The following is a 24024-nucleotide window of genomic DNA, read 5'->3' as shown; positions in this document are numbered from 1 at the left end:
ACTCCTCTACAACCATCCAGTGTCTTAGATTCACCCGGAGAAAATTCACCTTTAGCTCAGATGTAAAACCTCTTGGCTGTGGTTTGTCTTCATGTTTTTTTGTGAATGCCCGGGGAGGACGGTTCGAGCATAACCTAAAGCCGTTGTTTTGTCTACCGTGTGAAGTATAGTGCATCTTTTCAATGGGCTGTGCTTCTTGGGACGTGGTATTTAAACACAATTAACTCTCTTCTGGGTGCAGAATACCACTGCAAAGCTATTCGAAAGATTTCTGGCAAAGAAGGGAACTAGAGGGTGGAGGTAGAAGGAGAACATTGAATGAAGTGGCTCTTTGTTTGTATAAATAGATAAACCTATGTCGAAACTCTTTCCCCTTCTACTGTCCCTACAATCCCTCAACAGGTGGCACGAGCTCACTGACATGTGTGGAGCAGATGGGGTGTCATTTCAATGTCGCTTCTACTCGACAAGGGCCATGGGGGCTGTGCGCGTGCAGCTGTGTGCCGGGTTTAGGGTGGAGAGCAGAATTTAAAAACCCCTACCTGCCCCTTCTGGTGAAGAAGTGAGAGCTCTAATTGTGTCAACGGGCCAGAGCACGTTGTGTTAACTCCTAATCCAAGGCCGTATTTTGCTGGTTTTATTTCCCTTAACCAGCCAGCCCTTCCCTCTCCGTTGCATAGCTCTGTATGTTGGACAGTCTGCACAAGGAAACCTTGTTCCTCTGAAAATCACCTTTAGCGTAAACTCAGTGTTTTCCTGTCCAGATTTTCATAAGCAGTTCAGGTTGCGTTACATTTACGCCAGAAACGAGCTCGTGCTTCTCAGGAATGGTCTAGGGAGGAAGTGGAAACGGCTGGGAAGGAGCTCAGGCAGTCCTTGGAGCCTACCAGATATTCTCCTCGGAGTATAAACAACACAGAAGCAGAAGTCCCGTCCCCTTGCAGCCTTAACTTGTGCTATTCTCATTTTAGAAGCCATATGGCGTCGATATAGTCCCACGTCCTGTAGTGAACCCACACGATGCCAAGACCACCGCCACGTACTTCCTCATGCAGCATCCTCGAGGACCCTGCACACTAATTAGGCTATTTTTGCTCATACAAAACAAAGCAGAAAACACTCACTTGATCAGTTTGGAAACGGTCTTTTACGCCATATTGGGTTCCCTTCAATTATTCAGCTCATTGGAAGAAAATAAATCCCAATTATTAATCATATCCTACTAGATCAGACTTGAAAACAATTTATATGGTAATGAGGAATTTACTGAACCCACTTGAGTATATCGTTTTGCGGCTGAGTCGAGGGGTTATTTCTAAGATATTCATGGTCATTTCTCCCTAATCAATGGCATATATTTTCAGTTTAGGCCCTCAAACAAATTTTGGAAATAGATGTCTTTTTATTTTCTTCTTCGCTTCTCCCAACACGATTACTGTGTCCTTAGCTCAAGAGGAAGATCAAGAAAGAGAAGATACATTTCTAATACCTTATTCTTTCCCAGGCCCCAAGTCCATTAATGAACAATAGTATAGATGGATTAAAAAAAAAACCAGTTAATGATCGGCAAACATTCAAGGGATTAAGTGGGCTACTATTTATCGTTAATGTTAAACAGAACTGAAATGAAAATTTTAATAACCCCTGTTATTCATTCAGAGGTCCCTCTGTGATAAGTATTGTGCTAAGTGCTTTTCCATGTAATAATAATAAACATAGCTCATATTATTAGTATTATTATTATTGAGAATTTATTATGTGCCATGCATAGTTTCAGGTTCTTTACAAACTAGCTCATTTATTCCTTTGGACAACACACGTCAGAGATACTATCGTTAACCGTATTTTATTTTATTTTTTGTATCGTTGTTCTTTAGCCCTATTTTATAACTCAAGGAAGTGAGGCTTGGAGAATCCTTGCTAAAAGTTGAACTTGGTAGGTCTGAAGCCAAAGCCTGTGTGCTCCACTCTGACTTTTGATCATTGGGTGAACCCTTAACTGGGCAGGTTTTGGTTTTGGTTTTGGTTTTTCTGATGCATTGATTGGTCAGCTTTGTATCATTTCAAACCATTTCAAAGCTTAGTCATGGGAACTTTCTTGGCCTGTCAAAATCTCAGGAATAAGAAAACCTGCCATACCTCTGAACATTTCTGCCTTCCGGAATCCTTGCGCTAGGGACCAATAGATTCTGCCCCTTCGCAACCCTGAGGATACAGGAATCCTTTTGTTCGCTGACTTCCTGGCACACCAGTGTTTTCAAACTGGAATCAAAATAAGAGTCCGAATAAGGGGCGCCTGGGTGGCTCAGTCAGTGAAACATCCGATTTCAGCTCAGGTTGAGCCCCGCGTCGGGCTCTGTGCTGATGGCTCAGAGCCCGGATCCTGCTTCGGATTCTGTGTCTCCCTCTCTCTCTGCCCCTCCCCCACTTGTGCTCTGTCTCTCTCTGTCTCTCAAAGATAAATAAACGTTAAAAAAATAGAGTCCGAGTATTACTTCTGCCTAGCTTGATTTGAAACTTTCATTGTTTTTCTCAAGCGATTTACTTAAAATACACTCTTACTGGAGTCACAGCACCTTGTTTACCGTTTGCCATAATTTCACCCTTATCTAGGTTTTTCCAGGTGGAAGCAGCTTCCGTGGTCTTCCCTCTGTTTCTCCCATTTTAGGCGGGAGAGGCCGAGTGGAAATCCACCAGAGTCCCTGATGGAAGCAAGCAGAGCAGACGGACGGGCCTTTTTATTTTTAATTCACTGAATATGAAGGGAGCCGTTCTGTAGCTGTTTTCAGTCTAGACAGGATATGATGATAATAGAACAAATAAAAGTTCATGTATTTCAGCCAGGGACAAATTAAGTGGGTACAGGGCATAGATATATGTCATGCTGTTATTGACATCGAGCAGCACACAGCCCACTTCAGGGCATGGTGCCCAGATTAATTGGCTTGCCCAGAATGCATCTCTGATTAGAAGAAAGCTCTCAGGGAATGCTGGGCAGTGTGCATTTGGACTCTCAGTGTTTCTTCTCACAGGCACTGAAAGTTAGGCATTTTATTTTATAGACCAAGAGCATGAGCGGCATGGGACGCCATTGGTTTATGAAATGTTTTGCTGGTTTTCCTTCATAGGTTATAAATATTTCTGAGAGAAACTTGCACCATATGTTGGGACGATTCAAGTAGCATTTATTATTGCTTTCCTGAAGTGCCCAGGCTCCTGCACAGGCAGGGATTATAGAATTATGGGAAGAGGTGTGCATCTTGAGTATATACGCGTGCTTGAAAGATCAAAGTGAGGCTCTTTATGTCACACGAGCTACTGAAATACAACGCCCCGAGATGGCTGTGCTTAAACACACTGCCATTTGTGCCTCTAGGAATATAATGGTGATCAGATATGGCACCTGGCTGACTGAACTCCATTCTGAGAGTCAGCCAGCAAGGGAAGGAATCGGGAGAAATAGCCAAAGGCACAGAGCAACTTCAAAAATAGTGTCTCTCCATGGAAAAGCTGAGATGAATAGTAAAGAAGGTAGGCTCTGTATCCAAGAAAAATCAAGGATGAAATTGCTTGTGTTGCTGACCAAAGGCTAAATACTTCTCTTGGATACGGACAAGGAACTCCAGTGGCCTCTAAAAACCCCAGCCATGCATAAGCCAATGATAAAATTCAGTCCAATAAAGACCTCTTGTTAATCTGGGACACCACGTTTATCATGATACCTGCAAAGCCAGGAAAATTAAACACTGTGGGTGGATCAAAAGAGGTGGCTCCTGAATATTTGTTATTATTAAGAAGCTTTGAGGAAATATTAAGAAAACCTTTCTCAAGCGTGACTCCCAACAGCTCCCGCTTGCTTTTATTGGAGGCTGCATCTGTTCAGATTCCATTCCTTAAAAATTTGCCATAAGACATTCCTATTCCTTTTTGGAAATGCGACAATATGTAAACCTTTCTCAGCACATTCCATCCTTGAACAGTGAGGCATTCAAGAATTATCATAAGTAATGTAAAAAGTTATACTTTCTGAGACTGGGTTTTGAGAAGAAATCTTAGGCGTCCAGCTTCAGAAGCTCAATCCTTCTGATTTTTTGCAATTATTTACATAGAGAATCTAGAAGTCTAAGCTTCTGAGTACTGAGAATTCCTGCCCAGGTGTCACACTGGAGACCTTGTGGTCTAAGGCGCTAATATCACGGGCTGCAGTCTCTGCCACTCTCTGTCACTGAGGCATTCAGTCATTCATTCGCCAGACCACTGGAGCACAGTTGTGTTGACCGGCGTCGAATGTGGCTCCATGAAGGCTTGAATCTGGAGGAGGAAAAGTAGCAGGCACGTTTTGGAAAGTGATGGATGAGTAGCGAGTGTTTCAAAATATGTAATGTATAGGGTAGCGTCCAGACACAGGATACGTTTGGTTTTTTTTTTTTTTTGACAGAGAGCGAGAAGGCACAAGTGAGGGAGGGGCAGAGAGAGAGGGAGGGAGAGAGAAGTGGGACTCACCCAAAGCAGGCTCGAGCTCACGGGAAGTAGGACTCAAACTCATGAGCCATGAGATCATGACCTGAGCCAGAGTCAGATGCTTAATAACTGAGCCATCCAGGCACCCCACGGTAAACATTTAAAATGTTAGCTATTAACTCTGTGTTTATCATCAAACTACAGAGTAACAGCATAGAGAACTTCTCAGTGGTAATGTAATTCAAAATTCCACCATGCCCGTGCATTCCCAGTTCTCCTTTTACATTCATTTCTTCGTTCAAAAACTATTTATTGATCTCCTACTATCATTGAAACAATGGCATAGGCTATTTGCATGTTTTCTTCTCATTTCTGTACATAGGCACTCCTAATTTCTCAGAGTTAAGTGTCTACACAAAGGATATTTTCCCACGCTGTTATATGTTCTTTATATTAACATTTTAACCAGTGAGTATTATTCTTTCCATAGCATCATTTACTTGACTATTCTTCTCTTGTGGAATATGAAGCTTCTTTCCAAATTTTCAGTATTATACAAATGTGATAATAATTCTCTGAGCACAGAGCTTCTCATTTTTTCCCCAATAATTTGCCAGACTAAGTTCCCAGAAACCTGAATACTGGGTTAGAGGATATAAACACTTTTATGGATTGTGATGCATCCGAGCAAATTTCTGAATCTTACAGGAACTTACAGTGATAATTTTCTTCATATCCATCACACTGCTTGCCACCTTCATGAAGATCCTGTTTGATTTCTAGATAGAAAATGGAGGAACCCTCTAGTCTCATCAAGAATGCATATACTGGCCATTTCTTATACAGGTTATCTTCCAGATGCCATAACCCATGCACTGTATAAAGGACTTCCATGAGGCAGGAAAGGCATTTGCCTGCTCCCCAGACTTTTAGCACCTTGTGACTGCCTTAGACCTTATTCCCTAAGCCCATTTCTGTATCTAAACACCCCCCTCTGGCATCACAGGGTGTTACAAATGGAAGAGACCCCAAATATCTCATTTTAGAGTTAAGGACTCAGAAAGCCAGGGAGATTGTGAACAACTTCAGATCACAGACTTGGTGGAGAGATCTGGGACGAGATCAGCTGATTGGTAGTGCTGTTAGAAAGTATCAAGGGGGGTGGCCCATATACTAATATTGGAAAGGAAAAGAAAAAACTCAGCATGGCCTTTGGGCAGGTGCGACCTGCACATTAATGAAGTGTTCTAAATTTCGCTCCCTCCCTAATGTGCCCATGGTGTTTCACGTGTACCCTGTTATCACAGGCTGTGTAATTACCTACCCGGCCCAGGGGCTCTCGGCAGTTCATGGCGCACTCTGAAAGTAAAAGGAAGGCTACCATCCCAGAAAAGAAATTCAGAAGCATCAAAATACCAAGAATGACCTCTTCCAGAACATTAAGACTAACCTCTTTAGCATATAGCGTACGAGGTGCACTGGGACCCACCACCCGTACGCCCTGAGATTTGGATCCAGCCATTCTCTCGCCAGCATTTCTTTTGTTTTTAATGATTATTTAATTTGGGAGAGAGAGAGGGAGGAAGAGAGCCTGTGCGAGTGGAGGAAGGGCAGAGAGAGAGAGAGAGAGAGGGAAAGAGAGAATCCCAAGCAGGCTCCACGCTGTCAGCCCGGAGCTGAAGAGCACAGACCATGAGATCATGACCCGAGCCAAAAATCAAGAGTCCGATCCTTAATTGACTGAGCCACCCAGATGCCCCTCACCAACATTTCTTAAAACAGTTTCAAGTTCCTCTAACACATACTGTTATTTTATGTCTTTGTACCTTTGTTCTGGTTGTTCTCGTAGCCTGAAACCAACTTAGAGCCTATACAGCTAGCAAATTCTGACTCTTCCTTCAAGAATTGTTAACTCAGACAAAGCCTTCTACAGGATAGCTTCCATGATGATTCCAGGCTGCAGTGGCTATCTAGTCTCTCGGTTTACAAAGGACCTGGGCGTTCTTTTATCACGCTGGGTTGAGAATATTTGTTTCTGTGTCTGTCTCCCTCACTAGACGAAGCTGACCAAGATCAAGATCTGTGACTTATTTTCATATTCCCAACGCTGAGTACACAGTACACATTTCATAAATATTTGTTGAACTGAAATATCTAAAATGTCTGCATAAAAGCTTATGAAAACCCTAAAATCCACTGAAGGTGGTCTATCGGGGAAATGTGACTTAGAATGTAATTGTTACATAGAATGCTTAGATCAGTTTTGTTGTGTCATTGGCTGGACGCAATGTGTTTTCAAGAAAGAGGTAGTCTATGTGGCCTCAAAATGAGGGAAACCCACAACAGCAGTTTCTCAAAAATCTAAATTGTAATGTCATCGCCATCATTTCCTCTGGGATCTTATTTTAGAGGTACTCTGTAAAGTTGCAACCTCTCCTTCTCTACTTGTTCTTTTCCGCTTAACTTACAAATTTGCTCACATCTTTAAAAATCTTTCTTCGGACCTTGTGATCCCCTCTGATTATCATTTTTCTTTTCCATTTTTCTTCATCATTCTTCAGTCCCCTGCAATATAGCTTCTACTCCTTCCCCTGATGCTGAAATTGCACTGGCCAAGTAAGATTATCAGTAACCTCCCAAATGAGTATACTGTTGGTTGACTTTTCCATCATGTTGGACACTGCTGATGGCTTTTTTCTGTAATTCCCACCTTCCATGACATGGTGCATCATGATTCTCCTCCTCTGGGACCATTATCACTCAGACATTGTGTCATTTCCCTGTGGCATTCTCTTGAATGCTGATGTTCTCCAAGTTCTGTCTTTCTCACTTTTCCATTCTCTTTTATGTCAATGGGTATAATTTTTTTTTTTCCACTAACCATCATATCCTATGGGTCTTTCAAAAAATAAAGATACTTGAGAAAAAAGAATCCTTGTGTACTGTTGGTGGGAACGTAAATTATTACAACCACTATGGAAAACAGTATGGAGATTTTTTGAAATATTATAGAGTTGCCAGGGCACCTGGGTGGCTCAATTGGTTAAGCGTTTCGACTCTTGGTTTTGGCTCAGGTCATGATCTTGTGGGTCATGGTTCAAGACCCCATTGGGCTCCATGCTGACAGTATGGAACCCACTTGGGATTCTCTCTCTCCCTCTCTCTCTCTCTCATGTGCTCGCATGCACATGCTTTCTCTCTAAATAAATAAATAAATAAATAAATAAAATTTAATTTAAAAAATAGAATTACCATATGATCCAGCAATTCCACTTCTGGGTATATTTCCAAAGGAAATGAAAAAAGCATCTCGAAGAGATATCTGCACTCATTCATTGCAACATAATTCACAATAGTCAAGGTATAGAAACAACCTAAGTGTATGTCAACCAATGAATGGATAGAAAGATGTGACACAAATAAATATAAATACAATGAAGTATTATTATTCAGCCATCAGAAAGAAGGACATTCTGGCATGTGTCACAACACAGATGGACCCCGAGGGCATTGTGCTAAGTGAAATAAGTCAAAGAAAGACAAATACTGTATGGTATCACTTATATGTGGAATCTATAAAAGTCAAACTCAGAACCAGAGTAGAATGGCGGTTGCCATGGGGATGGGGGAGCGGGGAGATATTGGTTGAAGGGCACAAAGTTCATTTGCAAGACAAGTAAGTTCTGGGGCTCTAATACACAACATGATGATTATAGTTACTACCACTGTAGTTGCCAACAGGGTAGATCTTCAATGTTCTCACCACGAAAAAGAAATGGTAACTACGTGACATGATGGTGATGGAAATGTTCGCTTAATGTTATGGTGGATATAGTGCAGTATATAAGTGTAGCACATCAACATATTGCACACCTTAAACTTAACACAATGTTGTATGTCAGTTATATCTCAGTAAAGCTGGGGGGAGAAAAGGGGAATATTTCAGACAAACGAATAGACTGAACAAAACAGAGAAGCAGAAAACAGAGAATACAGAGAATGTGGAAAAAGATAGATAAGAGCTTCCCCGAATAATTCTAAGTTGGATCCGAACAGAAAATCAAGCTGGAAATGCCGTGTGGGATCAGGCAGGAGACAAGACGCATGTGCTAAAGTAGCCACATTATTAATTTTTGTAACCTTTTTCCCAGGTTAGCAGCATGACTTAAAAATGGTCTTGTTTTAAATTTCACCCCCCTCTAGGCTCCACATGGCCAATAATCAATAAAACAAACCTGGGGCACCTTGCTGGCCCAGTTGGAAGAGCATGTGACTCTTGATCCCAGGGTCATGAATTTGAGCCCCACGTGGGATGTAGAGGTTACTTAAATACATTAAAGTTGAGGCACCTGGGTGGTTCAGTCGGTTGGGTGGCCGACTCTTGATTTTGGCTCAGGTCATGATCTTATGGTCATGAGACTGAGCCCCACATCAGGCTCCTTGCTGAGTGTGGGGCCTGCTTGGGATTCTCTCTCTCCCTCTCTCTCTCTCTTGGCCCCTCCCCTGCTCACGTGTGAGCACGTGCACTCTCTGTCTCCAAATAAACTCTAAAAAAAAATAATAATAATAATAACAATAAATAAATAAAACAAACCTACATTGGACAGTTTAACACTTCATTTTCAAAAAAAAAAAGATTAGATGTTCCTGAAAACCAGGGCTATCTTTTGTTAATACCCAACGTAATGCCAAACATAATCGCCACTCAATCAATATTTGTTGCATGATGACTGACTGACTGATTGAATAACAGACCAAAATCTCTTTAATTTGAACCGGTAGGAGAAAAACTAGTCAAAATTATGCAATATTCTCAAAGAATACAGAAAGTAGTATAAATTTATTTAGGAGAATTAATTATACATGAAATGTTTCAGGATACTTTTAACCAGCCTTAAAATATTATTTCCTGACGTTGGATAAAAATCCTCTCATTTTTCTTCTTTAAGTTTTATTGATTTGTGAGTCGATCTCTCCCTCTCTCTCTTTCTTCCTTCTCTCTCTCTTTCTCTCTTTCCTCTTTCTCTCTCTCATAATACAAAAGCAAATCTGGTCCAGCCTGGGATGAATCCTCATGAATTGTCATGAATTGGTCTAGACTAAAGTAGATTTATTTATGGATTCGCCAGGGAATGGTCGATTTGCTATGATTTAGCTTTAGCCTCTTAATTTTGCCTGTATGTAGTTATTAAAGAAAAAAATAAAATTTTCACACAGATATTTTACTGTTTTCGTTTGCTAGCTTTGATCATTCAAGAGTAGCTATGTTTTGGAGAATTTTTATAATCCATGCTACAGTTGAAGAATTCTTGGGCAAATGTAAATTTGTATTTTTCATCTTTTTCCTTTCATGTGTGTTCCATTTAGACCAGGAAATTGACATTTCAGCCCAGAAGACTTAGGCCAGATGTTAAGTCCACTGGTTGAAAGATGGATTTCCTGCCCTAATAGGTGACCTCTGAAAGGAAAATAGGCTTTTTCTTAATGGATAGACTGTCCAAATGACCTCATTTCTAGAACAAGTGGCCTTTGTTCAGTGTCTCTTTGCCATTGGAATCAACATCATCTGATTTTTGAGGACATTTATTAGATAAAGAGTAGCTAGCACCTAGCTGTTTCATTTATAAGGCATAGGGAAAATTTTTGCCTAGACAATCCTTTTTTTGTTTCTTTAAAAATATTTGTGTTTATTGAGAGGGAAATGGTGTAGAAAATCTGGTGCCTGCTTACCCATATTAATATTTCTTTTGGATTTCAAACCCATTCAGGCCAGCACTAACCATAGAACATGTTATATGCTTCCCTAAACAGGGAATTGTTTCACTAAGCTTGACCAAGGCACTATTTCAAGAAGTAGCCATGACCCCAGTGTCCTGTCATTCAAACTTCTATCTCCATATGTGAGAAGCTCATTGAGACATTCCCATGGCATCACCTCTTTTGATGAGTTCTTCACCAAGTTCATTTATTTATATCTTCAATTGTGTAAGGCAGCTCAGAAGAACTGAGATAACTGAGCCTTTGTGTCTGTGTGTGTGTGTGTGTGTGTGTGTGTGTGTGTGTTCGCGTGCACATGCACCCATGGCTCTGTGTGTCACAGGAAGTGCGATTTGAAAGAAAGTAACCAAGAGAGGACAATGGCTTTGAATGATGAGGGGGAGACCATATGACTTACTCTACGTGGAAAGGAGGGGGGGGCAGATTGCTTGAGAAGGAAGATATATGTTTCTAAGATTCTAAAATGATAGAATTTTATAGCCGAAGGGAAAGTTGAGTGTTTTTTTGTTTATTCTTTTCCGGGAACAGGAATGGGAGTGTTTCGTTTTAATAGCCAGCAGATAAATTTTACTAGTGTTAAAATCTTGCTCCTTGTGATATGAAATGTTGACTTCCTCGCAAAAGACATAGAACAGCATAGAGCAGAAGCATATAGAGAGTTGGCATCAGTTTGGGCTGTTACGGTTTCTAAATAAGTCAACCCTAAGACTCAGGGTTGTTCCTTAAATAATTTATCCAGCAAATACGTGACTCTGTAAAAAAGTGAATGGTAAAAAGGATGTCATACTTTTCCTTTGTTTTAATGAGTCAACATGTATTTTTTTCCGGGATGTTAGTCACAGTTCAGTGCCCCCCTCCTTTTTAAATAGCCGTACACAAGTGTCTTTGACCATAAGTTATTTTTTGTTGTTGTTCAACCAAAGCATCCTGGCTCATACTTCATTTCCAGATAAGATTGTAATAATCCTCTATGCTTAGCGGGATTAATTAAGTAACAAGAATCTTTTGTCCTGTGGCACATGATATTTTGGAACTTCAGAGAAGCAGAGCAACAGTTTTGACTGGAGATTTTTAATTTAATAGAAAAAATTCTTTTTTTGCAAGTATGTTTAAGCGATAGGGACAGCCTAATAGGTGTTCTTATTGGGTAAAGTTTATAAAATGGACAAGGTTGACGAAGAAATTTGGTTGGTGGACGATACTTCCCCGGTATGCTTTTAAGCCTTTCCTCGCACAATTTGGAAATATTTAACACAATCTCTGGTCTCTTATCAGCACTTTTTTTTTTCCCCCTTATGCTCTCCTAATCTAAAAAGATAAATAGGAGGGATAGGAGGGCGTATGATTCCAAAGATAATTCCCTCCCCGTGTTCCCTTTTTCTCCTCTCTGAGGTATCAGTTTGCTGTCACATCACCAGGGGTCTCTCTACAGGACACTATCCTCATGTTAATTCAGAAGTAATTTTATGAGTTGAAGTCTTTTGGTTCTTTGCCTTAAACGTTGTGAAATCACTATCGGCAGCCCAGCAGAATTGTCCATTCGATGCATCACTGAATAGTTCAGAATCCTCGTATTTCGGAATTACAAATGGCCTTCGAATACTAGTAGGCCTGACGGGATAATTCCCAGGCAGAACCTCGGTGTGTACACAGCATCGACACAGATGAAAACCTAACGGGTTAGACCAGTGACCTAGCTTATCAGGGTGGAAGAAGAGATTTCAGAGAAAAGTATTTATGGCCCTGCATCGTCCTTAGGCTTATTTACCTTCTCTCCCGAGCCTGTGGTCCGTCTTTACTTTGTTTTAATTCCTGTTTAGTTTTCTCTGAGCTCTTTTCTCATCTCTCTTACCAAATATTTTGAGACGAAGAGGTTTTTAAACAGGTAATGCTTTAGCATGAGGTTGGCTCATCTTTCAGGCATTTGTGAAAAAAAAAAAAGGGAAAAATGTAACATTGCAGTCTCTCCTGGAGGTTAGATCCCCAAGGCACTGTGGGATGCCCAGCATTGGAGTGCCAGAGAGCGTTGCTGATGGTAGGCAAACATGAAATGAGCTTATCTATTTTCATTGCTTAATTTCAGAAGGGAGTATGGTAAAAAAATGAAATATCGATTAAAAAAAAATGAATAAGTTGGGCTATTTATAATCTTTCAGACCTAATCTCTGCTTAATGTTACATTTCCTCTGCAGAATATGTGTTGTCTTTAAAAAATACCAAGTATTTCCATGACGCTGTGTTCCTGAAACAGGTACTCTTCTATGGATAATACATTTTAATTCCAGTATTTAATTGCCCTTTAAAGGCAAATATCTCTGAGCATCTGACTTGGGGATCGCCACTCACTTATCTCGTGACAGTTTTTTTAACCAATTAATGTTTTTAAAGCAATCTCCCGGTATCGTTTTTCGAGATATTGCATTTTAAAACTTCGCGTTTCCTCAGCCATGTGTTCTTTTTCCTTAGTCTGACATTTCCATGGTTCCAAATGGCCCTCGGATGTGAGCAGCTATCACAATCACCTTGGCGGTGGTAGGGAGGCTTGTGAAAATACAGATGGCTGGTCTCACCCCCAGACTGTCTCATTCTGTAGGCTTGAGATGGGGCCTGGAAATGTGCATTTCCAACAAGTTCCTAGGTGATGCCACGGCTTCTGTTCTTCAGTCTACACGTCGGGAAGCAGAGATCTAGATTAAATATTGTAAACTATTGACAGATGTTGTTATTTGCTGGTAGGATGGACTAAGACAGTGGCAGGGGAGATGGAGAGAGGTGGATGAATTTGGCAAGTATTTAGGAAGTAGAATCCACAAGGCTTACCCATGGTTTGTTTATTTATTTCGAAAGAGAGAAACAGAGCACATGTACCAGCTCGAGTGAGTGGGGGAGGGGCAGAGAGAGAATTCCAAGCAGGCTCCACGCTGTCAGCTCAGAGCCCAATGTGAGGCTCTGTCCCACGACCATGAGACCACGAACCCAGTCAAAATCAAGTGTGGGACGCTCACCTGACTGAGCCACCCAGGCACCCCTTATCCATGGTTCAGACGGGACTGTTGGTAAGCGAGGGGAAGGACTCAAGCAGGTCTCTTGACTTTGGTAGCTTGAATAAATTCGTGGATGAACAAGTACTGAAATATGAAACGAGCAGGGTGGTGGATCGTGGCGAGAAATCATAAACTCCATTTAACGTTTAACTGAAATATTTTTTAGATGTCAGGCACCTTGCCTGACCTAGAGTACATTTTCAGTAAGTGACAGATGTTGTTATTGCTGTCATTACCACCTTTACTACAAAAGCTGACCAGTCCTCACCGCCCCACCCTGCCACACGGAACCTCCCAAGTCCTTTCCTCAGCCACCATATTTAAAGGCTAACAATTATTCCTTTATGCAAGATGTAGGTATGAACGGGGAGATTTCCTGCTGATAGCTACCCCTTCGTGGTATGAGTGGATAGGGGAAGGAAAAGCAAAGGGAGGAAAAAAGGAGGAAAGGTTCTAATTAATAGAGAATTATTGCCTGAGTTATTACAGATAGCCTTACAACAATCATCTTAAATAGGCGGAATTATCCCATTTTCCAGATGAAATAAATAACTTGCCCAATGTCTTATAAAAACCTGAGTGAAAATTCAAACCCAGCTCTGTCCTGACTCCATTACATTTGGGCTCTCTACTCCAAACTCTACCTTTAATGCCAAGCTTTGGCATGACTGCTTTGTCTTTCTTACGTCAGAATGATGACCTACATAGACTGTAGGCAATGCCCGACAATTGCTAGTGACTTTTAACCTTTTAAAATCCTGACTCATAGTGAGAACCACTTTTTACACAGCATGCCATATTTATATTCATACATACATGTCTCTCTCTCTATATGTGTTACACATCTGTATGTGCAGCAATATGACTGAGACTAATTTTCAAGAAATAACACTCTAGGGGGTGGCACTTAAGACTCTTGATTTCAGCTCAGGTCATGATCCCAGGGTTGTGGGATCGAGCCACACGTTGGGCTCCAGGCTGAGTGCGGAGCCTGCTTAAGATTCTCTCTCTCCCTCTGCCCCTCTCCCCTGCTTGTGTTTCCTCTCTCTCTCTCGCTCAAATAAAATTAAAAAATAACTCAGTGAGATAGGTATTATCAATATTTAATCTCTATGAATGCAGTCTGATACTCCTCATTCATTGCAATGGATATAAATGAGGATCCACAGAATTGATTTCACAATCAACTTTTGGGTCTCCACTAAATCGCTGGGAAATCTTCTGGAATTCCTTTTCTTTCCTTGGAATTCACTCCCCAACACCATGGCAATTCCAATTAGAAAGACAGAAAGGGGTGAGTAGGATTCCTGGGTACTTTGTGTATACATATCTTTAGTAGTACATCTATACTTGCCTACCCTGCAGATCTTTGTAAGGGCAAACATATTACAGTAGAGATGAAGAACTTCAATTTTTTAAAACGTTTATTTATTTTTGAGAGACAGAGCACGAGCAGGGGAAGAGCAGAGAAAGGGAGACACAGAATCCGAAGCGGGCTCCAGGCTCTGAGCTGTCAGCACAGAGCCCGACACAGGGCTCGAACTCACGAACCGTGAGGTCGCGGCCAGAGCTGAAGTCGGACACTTAACCGACTGAGCCGCGCAGGAGCCCCTAAAAAAATTTTTTTTTAATGCTTACTTATTTTGAGAGAGACAGTGTGTGACCGGGAGAGGGGCAGAGAGAGAGGGAGACAAAGAATCCGAAGCGGGCTCCAGGCTCTGAGCTGTCAGCACAGAGCCCGACGCGGGGCTCCAACTCACAAGTCGAGAGATCATGACCTGAGCTGAAGCTGGATGCCTAACTGACTGGGCCACCCAGGAGCCCCAAGATGAAGAACTTTTCAAAGCAATCAGGGGCGCCTGGGTGGCTCAGTTGGTTAAGCGTCCAACTTCAGCTCAGGTCATGATCTCACAGCCTGTGAGTTGAAGCCCCACATCGGGCTCTGTGCTGACAGCTCAGAGCCTGGAGCCTGCTTCGGATTCTGTGTCTCCCTCTCTCTGACCCTCCCCCGCTCACTCGCTCTCTCTCTCTCAAAAATAATAAACATTAAAAAGAATTTTTCAAACTAATCAAGTCATCTGATTGTGCTACGTAGCTGTGTTTACTTGGACTGATTGTTCAAGTTCTCTGGAGCCCATTTCTTCTTATCTGAAAGAAGGGATTTTACCCAGATCACCTCCCAGGCCCTTTTTCACCCTCATGGGATATATTATAAAAAGCTCTGAGTAAATGGTACTGTATCAGATCTGAAATAGTATGACGATGATCATGATGTTGATGATCAGTCTTTTACATTTTGTTCAAAAGCCCCTAAAGAATTTTTTTTGGAGTGTATTTATTTGAGAGAGACAGAGACAGTGCAAGCAGGGAAGGGGCAGAGAGAGAGGGAGAGGGAATCCCAAGCAGGCTCTGTGCTGGTAGCGTGGAGCCTGACACAAGGCTCGAACTGACTTAACTGTGAGCTCATGACCTGAGCCGAAACCAAGAGTCGGAGGCTTAACCGACTAAGCCACCCGGGCGCCCTGCCCCTGAAGAAATTTTTGAAAGCAAAGATTGACATTAACTAAAGGAGGAAAGCTTCAAATTTGGGAGAAGTAATCGGGCTCGTTTTGAGCAGACACATTATGAACTCGAGGGCAGAGAGGTTCAGCTTCATTTTAAAAGTGGTCATCAACATTATTCATGTCGTAGAAGTTCAAAATGACTCCTCAAAAGTTCTTACTTCTCTACAGAGAGCAAAATTGTGGGTATCAACACACCCCTACTCCCCCGCCCCCAATGTTAGTTATCTCATTTCCCCATACATTTATTAGGGAGCGCTGAGAAAAGGAGCTTAAATATCTAGGGTAGGTTGATTTCTAGAAACCCCAAAATGTGGGCTAAGGTTTAATTATACTGATAGGTGTATATGCGTTGTTGCTTAAAAGTACCTGTCTTTAGATGACCCTGAAATATAATATCACCTCTGAGGACTTGGGTAGCAATTAGCAAGGCCTTGCCTCATCTAGGATGGGGAAACTGAGCACGGAAAGGTTAAATGCTTTGCCCCTAGGTCATCTGATGAGTCAAGAAGAAAGACTCATGATTGGTGCTGGAGACTTAGTCCTCCCCCAACCCGGCTCCTGCCACCCTGATTACTTGACTTCTTGCTTCATCACTTGCCCGAAAGTATTTATGTGGAGAACAGGCTGCCTCCTGGTAGACGCCGCACGGTTCGTATTTTCTTGAATTGAGTAAGTTACCACGTGACTAATACATCGAAATTCTCAAATACACCAGTGAAATCAACCCTGAAAGGTTGGGTTTTTTTTTCTTAGTTTCATGTCTCTATCGATGTGATAATGATATTAGTAAAGCCCGCCACTGCTTTAACTAAAATTATTGGGGTTCCCAGCATCTCAGAGCACACATCCGGGATACCTCCTGCATCCGTTCAGGAAAGCACAGGCCTGGTCGTACTGACGCAGTGCCCAGCACTCTTGACCCTTCAACCTGATGCCTCCTTACTCTCAAGGGAACACTTCCTCATTGTTTTTCTTCCCTTTCAAAACTATTGTCATCAGGGATTACGCTTATAAATGTAATTACTTTTTAAAAGGTTTTTTTTTTTTTTCAATTTTGAACGTTCCTTAAGGGCTATTCATCCATGTGCATGGATGGATGGTGCTCCCAGTAATTAATGCTGTAGCAAGGACGTTTCAAGGACACGCTCTTATCCCCTCCTTTTCTGTGGACTCCGAAGGAAAAACAAAAACAAACAAGAGAGGCCTCTAAAACAAGCAAGGGCTCTCCCTTCAAGGGCTCTCCCTTCCTGGAGCATTTCACCTGCATTAATTAATTAATTAATTAATTTATTTATTTATTTTTGGTACCTCTCAACCCTTTAACGTAGGATCAGTTTCCTTGTGGTTTCTTAACGGTTACACAAAGGGATCAATCACCAAATAAGATGTGTCATCTCCCAGAGAAAATTCTCTTGAGTGGGTTTTAAAGAGAGACTCATAAAAGGATAAATACCTCTACAGGGCTATTTCCCTTATAAAATAAACCCGTCATGGATCTTGTCCTTGGAAAAACACACACACGGAGTGTGTGTTGCCTCAGTGGTTACAACCATAACATTTAGCTCCGAAACTGGCCCTTCCCTATGCTCTCACTACAAGGCAACCATTAAAACCCAAAGCGCATTTTCCCTAAACAGCCGAAACCCCTAGCAATGCAGGGCATTGTGGGCACCCAGGAACCAAAACGTCCCGCTCATAATAAAAACGGTGCACACGATGGCTCGTGCCCAAGCTTTCACACTTGTTTTTGCAAGTCTCGGCTGACAGCGGCAGAGTTGCATTTCCTGGGATGGCTTGACTGCACGCGGGGCGAGGTGCGGATCGATCGTGCAGCGACACCGACTCCTCGCGAACGCTTTCGGCGGCAGTCGCTTAAAGATCCACTTTCTCGAGTTCCTGTGGCCCAAAACGTTTCCGTGCATGGCGCGACTGGAATCCTGCGCAGGCGGGAGACGCAGCGCGGCTGCTCTTTCAACAGGCGATTTGTTCTCCTGTCTGTGGCTCATTTCCATGCAAAGAGCCTGACATCAGAGCACCTTTTGTTGCTAAACGCTTTCTTTAGCGTCGAGGGGAGAGAGTCATGTGGAGCTGGAAGAGCTCATTTTCCAGAGAGGGGTCCCGAGGCGCGCCCGGCCGCTCGCCGAGGCGCCGCGCTCAGCCCAGCGGGGCCCTGCCCGGACTTGCTGGAAGAAAGGAGTCGCGTGCCTTAGCGAGCTGGTCCCGGGCGCGGGAAGAAACGCCTTCGCCTCGGCTTTAGGCGCCGCTGGGGCCGCCGCGGTTCCCCGCCGTAAAACTCGGTGGTGCGGACTTTGCCTTCCGCTACCCCGCGGCCGAGCCGAGCCGGGCTGGGAAAGTTTCTGGAGTTGTCAGTCGCGCGGCCCGCCGCCACCTAGAGCCGAGGCGCGGGCGCCTGCGAGGGGCCCCCGCGGGGTCGCCGGGGCCATGCGGCGCGGGGGCGCGGCTCGCTGACGCGGCGGGCGGGGACCGGCGCCGGGGGGCGGGAGGGGGGGCCGGCCGCGCGCTGGTGCGGAGCGAGGGCGCCCCGGGGACCCGGACGCACGGCTGGCGCGCGGGACGCGGCCATGGAGGACGCGGGAGCAGCCGGCCCGGGGCCGGAGCCCGAGCCCGAGCCCGAGCCCGAGGGGGGCGCCGGCATGTCCGAGGCGTTCTCCCGGCTCTGGAGCGACGTGATGGGCATCCTGGTGAGTTACCTGCCGCCGGGCGGGCGCGGGAGGGGCGGGGCGAGGGCAGCCCCCGCGCGCCCCGCGCTCCCGGCGCGCTCGCCCACCTGGCAAGCCCACCGCCTCCGACTCGTCCTGCCCTCGCCCTCGGTCCCAGGGGGTTAAGAACACACCGGTATAGGATTTCAAGCCCTAATGAAAAAATAAGCAGCCGCAGATCGCCTCAAAGACGTTTCTTAACCAGGCGGGCACGGTAATCTGGGACACCTGCTGAGAAGTTGGCGTGGCAAAGGTTAGAGTCCTTCAAAGAGTAGACGTAAATAACTAGCATTTGGCTGTTGCGCGTTCACAGTTGGATTGGGCCGGAGGCTGATGTTCCCGATGCTTATCTCTTCACCATTTGTTGTCTGACCCCGAGAGGAAAACAAGCCATCTTCTTACTGGGAACCACCAAAAAGTGTGCTTACCCTGTTGGCGGTGGTTCAGCTGGTAGCATTACAGCGTATTTGTTGTTTTATGTTTGGAACTAAAAACAATAGGACTTATTTTGCTAAATCTGTGCTGTCACGTATTTTGAAATGTCCAGTAAGTAAAACCGCCCGTGGACTTGGCATGATTTCTGAAAAATAGTTCTTAAGCATGGAGGATGAAGCTTTAACTTAACTTAACTCGTGTTCAGAGCCCCGGGGAATTAGGAGATTTCCTTTGGTGGAACTGTAGGTAGGCAGGTAGACTGGAATCAGATGGGTGGGGGTTATTACAGTCAGACATCTTAGTCCACACAGAAAACGTCAAATTTAAAGAGTTGGAATTGGCAGTTGTTGGCAAATGCTCTAGATTTACTTTGGGATCTCTTAGTTTTCTAATGGAAGGTGTAGTTTTGGAAAGAAACTGGGGATGTTGAGAAGTGTACAGGAATGGAGCTTTTGGGCTTTGGAGTGAGTGAAGCCGGGTCAAATCCCCCACTCTCCCATTGACTGACTGCGCAACCTCGGCCAAGGTGTTAAACTCCACTGATCTTCAATTTCATTACCTGAAAAATGAGGCAAAGAAGACTTGCTCAAGTTTTCTGAGGTTTAGTTAAGTTGATGTATAATTAGTGCTCCGCATACTGGCATATAGTAGGTACTCAATAAACCATAGCTCTCTATTTTTCCCCCCTGCAAATAGTCTTGTGTCTCATCTTTCCAGACATCCTGAAGTGTCACTTAATTCATTTTTAGATGTTCATTGGTGTTTATAATTATTCCTGCACAGAAAACCAGGGAAGGTTGGTCAAAGATTTCTGCTTTTCTCACTCTCCAATATTTAAAAAAAAAAAAAAAGTGTATCAAAAAAATGTAAAACCTCGGGGCGCCTGGGTGGCTCAGTTGGTTGGGCGGCCGACTACAGTTCAGGTCATGATCTCGCAGTCTGAGTTCGAGCCCCGCGCTGGGCTCTGTGATGAGAGCTCAGAGCCTGGAGCCTGCTTCTGAGTCTGTGTCTTCCTCTCTCTCAGCCCCTTCCCTGCTTGCTCTCTGTCTGTCTCTCTCTCAAAAATAATAAACATTTAAAAAAATGTAAAACCTCAAGTTTTGGCATTTTTCTGAACATCACTGATGAAAATAGGCCTTCAGTGAAATTTCAGAAAACCCAGTGACTGTTTTAAAGTTGTGGTGATAGTTCATTGAGCCCGAAGCTTATCTTGTTATTTCTTGCTTAGATCCTGCTCTGTAAATTTTTAGTCACTGAGAAAATTGGTCTGATAACATCACCGTGCATCTTTTACTAGGGCGTGTCTGTAGAGGGGAGAGCTGCAGGGACTCACTTAAATGGGGGTGTGGGTTCAGGGTTGTTTGGGACGGGGCGGGGGGGGGCATTGGCAGGTGGCACTTTCTGAAGATTTGCTTTTCCCTTCGCTGGCAGATTCCAGTGCTGTTGGGGCAGGTGTAGCAGTGTTCTTTGGTTGATTTAAAAGTTGGGGTGGAGCTTCAGAAGCTCAAACCTGTTATTCAAAGGACGGATATAGGAGAAAAGAAAATATGTGCTTCTTAAAGAGCCCATAGTTCAGTGTGAGGCTGGAAAGAATGTAAGTGATTGTCCCGAAGCGATTGTGTTCACTTCTGTTTTCCCATCTTTTAGACCGTCTTATTTTTCCTTTGGGGTAAATGTGGGTATCAGGATTGTTCCTTAGTAAAATTCTGAGGAAGATATGGTTTATCTCTCCTTTATGCATGTCTGTAAAAAGTCACCAGGTTAAAAGGGTCTTTATTCTTTTAGAACACTTTCATCCAAGTGTTTATAGGAAACTGTCTTTCTAGAAATAAATCAAGACACGAAATTGACAGTTGACTTTCTCTGTTGCTTGAGATAAAAAAAAATACCATTTCCTTCAGTTTTTAAATAAGATTTTGCAGCCTATCAGCTTACACAGGTGAAGTGACTTGACCAATGGCACACATACACCTTGTTAGTGACAATGACAGATTGCACCCCAGTTCTTTGATCTACGCCAGTTAGTCGGCTGATGCCATGATACTCCATAGTTAGCCATCCCGGGGAAACTTAATAGAAATGTCACTACATTCACTGTTTTATTTATTTATGTATGTTTTAAAGTTTGTTTATTTATTTATTTAGAGAGAACAAGTAGGTGAGGTGCAGAGAGAGAATCCCAAGCAGGCTCCACACCATCAGCACAGAGCCCAATGTGGGGCTCGAACCCATGAACCATGGGATCATGACCTGAGCTGAAGTTGGATGCTTAACCACCTGAGCCACCCAGGCGCCCCGTATCTGCTCTTTTAGGAAAATGCTACTTGGGAGGTTCTTTTTAAGTACTGAACTTGAGGAGGGGAGTAGAGGTAGTAAGGGAATTACACATCCAAACATACTTCAAAGAATTCAGGCACAGTTGCTACTTTTCGGGTTCCTCTATGTGTAGAAATCAAACGTCCAAACCTATTAAGTTAAAATTTCTTTCGATGAATGAGCATAGCTCCCTTTTCCAACCTGAGAGGTGCAGAGCATCTGCCCGGAGATTTTTGTAGGTTCTCAGCCTGGGAAGGGTGTTGCCCCAGAGGCATAGATCTCAATAAATACAGGATGGTTGTTTGAGTTCATTGGGACACATTTTGCATCTAAATGAATTTCAGTCCTGCACAGTTCTGAACCAACCAGTTGCCTTTAGATAATTGTTAACAAAATGCTTATTTAGAGAAGAAATAATAGTATAATTTATGGCATGAGAATGTTCGAGCTGTGCTACAATGAATAAATGCTAGTAAGTGAATATGCAAATAGAGAATTAAGAGAAAAGGAGCTTACCAAAACACTAACCATTGTGAACGCCTGGTGGGCAGGGTCAGTATTTTACTTTTTTTTTTTTTTTTTTTTTGAAATCTCCAGTGCCTGGGACTTCAAGAACATGGTTTTCTTGAATGGAAAAGGAAAAAAAAGTATATACTTTTTAAATGCAGGAGCCACATGAAAATACAGTTCTGTAGGGATGGTACTTACTATAATGGGGTGCATTTATGAAGACATCAATAAATTCGTGTCTTGCTTGAGCGGTTTCATCATGCAAACCAGAATCCTGGTGCTTCCACTGGAAACAGTAATGGCACGTTGTGAAATGTTTGTAAACCCTGAGCAATCAGGCCACGGCTTTCTTGTGAAATGTGTTCTTCTTCTGTTCCCTAACTCTGCAACATGTGGCCTGCCCGGGTTTTCAAAGCATGTCAACTTTCACGAGGACGTGTTTACATTTCTGCTGAGAAGTGCAAAGCAAGTTAGAATCCTGTGGGATTTCACTCTTTTATCTTTATGCTGCAGACACAACATTCCTTTTTTTTTTTTTTTTGGTGGGGGAGGGTAGTTGTTTGTAAGAGTAGGAATTGCTAAGGTTATTAGACACGGTAGATCACTTTTCCAGCACTGATTGTCCATTTGGTATGTTGTGATGGTTAAGTTTTTCCTTCAGAATTGGGAGGACTTAAAGCTTAGCCAGTCCTTCAAAGCTGCGGGCTTGCTGGGAAGGAAGGAGAAGGGAGTCAGTAAGTGCCTATTGTTTGCAAGATCCTGCAAGATGCACCTCCCCCAAACCTTATATTTCCTCTGTTCCCTGCTCTGTTCCTACAATTTACACCCACTTCCTAGCAATGCTTAGAGAATATCCATTGTATTGGGGATACTGTGGACCTTCCCAGTTCTTATTCCTATATAAGCCACAGTTTGTACATAGTAGGCTTCAGTCCAAAAACCATTAGGTTTATCCCATCTTGCTATTTACTAAAGAATGTCGTTTAAAGAAAAAAAAAAAAAAAAGATCCTCCTTCGCTTTGTAATTTTAGGCAAAGTGTGGGGGAGGGGAGATGTTTAGTAAGACCCTTAGGGGGCTTTTAAAATTCGAACTCCTTTGAAAGCATTAATTTACATATCCTTTGGGTGGTGTCTGTGGTACAGCCCATCCACTAAAGACTTAATTAATTTGAGGTCTTGGAATTTGAGCATCAGCCCCAGTTTCAAATATTCTGACTTCATCTTAATTTTATGTTCCTGTTCGCCAGCTGAAATGTGGCTTTTATAAGTGGAAGCTGCAGGGTGATGTAGCGCAGGGAGCGGAGAGACCTTGGCCGTGAGCCCTCCACCCCCTCCTTTCGCGGAGGCATTAAGGGCTCAAGGTACAGAGCAGGGCTCAGAACTGTGGCCTCCTGATTTTCAGTTCTGTGCCAGAGACAAAATTAAGTCTCATAATTCTGGCTGGAGTCACTGAATCTGTTGCTGTCGGAAGAGACCCCTGCACTGCAGTGACCTTTCACACTCCCCTTCTCCCCACTTTCCGCCTTCGTGGGCCATTCTCTACCCGGGAACTCTTCCTTCTTCCACCTGATTTACTAGCCACATTCAAGTTTTTCACTGTGTCCTCCGACTCTGACGCTAGAATGCAGCCTACGGGGGAGGGCGAGGAGGAGGGAGGGCCAGGAGGAGGGAGGGCCAGGAGGAGGCAGTGCTCCCAAGCAGGAAGTCCCGGTGCTGTCCTGAGCCCTCCCCACACTTACCTTACTAGATACCCTCTTGTGACCAGTGAACACTGTCGTCCCCATCTTACGTGGAGACATCCACATGGCTCTCCTAAATCACACAGATAGTAAACAGGCGCTGGGATTCGGATCATGCGTTGTTTCCCAGAAATAATCTGCTAGTTACGTTCTCATGTATCTACCCAGGCTTTTTTTTTTTTTTTTTTGGCTGTCTACCTTTTTGCTCAAGCTGTTGCCCCTGGCGACACTTGCCCCTGACTTCCAGAAAGACAACGTTTTGTAGGAAAAGCAGCAGGCCCCTGATCCCTCCTGTAGATAAACGCTCAGCCCCAAGGCGCAGTGGGCAGAGAGCCGGGTGCCCACGGAGTGGAGGCGGGGTGGTCACTTCACAGGAATGCCTTTCCGTTTAGACCCCGGCCTTGAGTTGGGCTTTCCCTGAGAGGTGTTCTCCAATGAGGGTTCAGGAAGAAAGAAG

General features: G+C 43.5%; 1 protein-coding gene across 2 annotated transcripts in view; it reads left to right on the top strand.

Moving 5' to 3' along the window:
• Positions 1-18429: 18429 nt before the first annotated feature.
• Positions 18430-24024, top strand: part of SASH1 (SAM and SH3 domain containing 1) — a 198006-nt gene continuing 192411 nt past the window's right edge. For both annotated transcript variants that reach the window (XM_047102450.1, XM_047102449.1), the window contains exon 1: positions 18430-18549. In XM_047102450.1, the coding sequence (XP_046958406.1) occupies positions 18430-18549 (120 nt within the window). The remainder of the gene's footprint in view (positions 18550-24024) is intronic.

The sequence above is a fragment of the Lynx rufus genome, unplaced genomic scaffold, assembly GCF_022079265.1.
Source record: "Lynx rufus isolate CCGP_SWC_20201006 ecotype Redwood Valley unplaced genomic scaffold, mLynRuf1.p SCAF_6, whole genome shotgun sequence".
NCBI classification, from domain to species: domain Eukaryota; kingdom Metazoa; phylum Chordata; class Mammalia; order Carnivora; family Felidae; genus Lynx; species Lynx rufus.
Note: the sequence above shows the minus strand (reverse complement) of the source record. Positions and strands in the feature narration are given on the sequence as shown.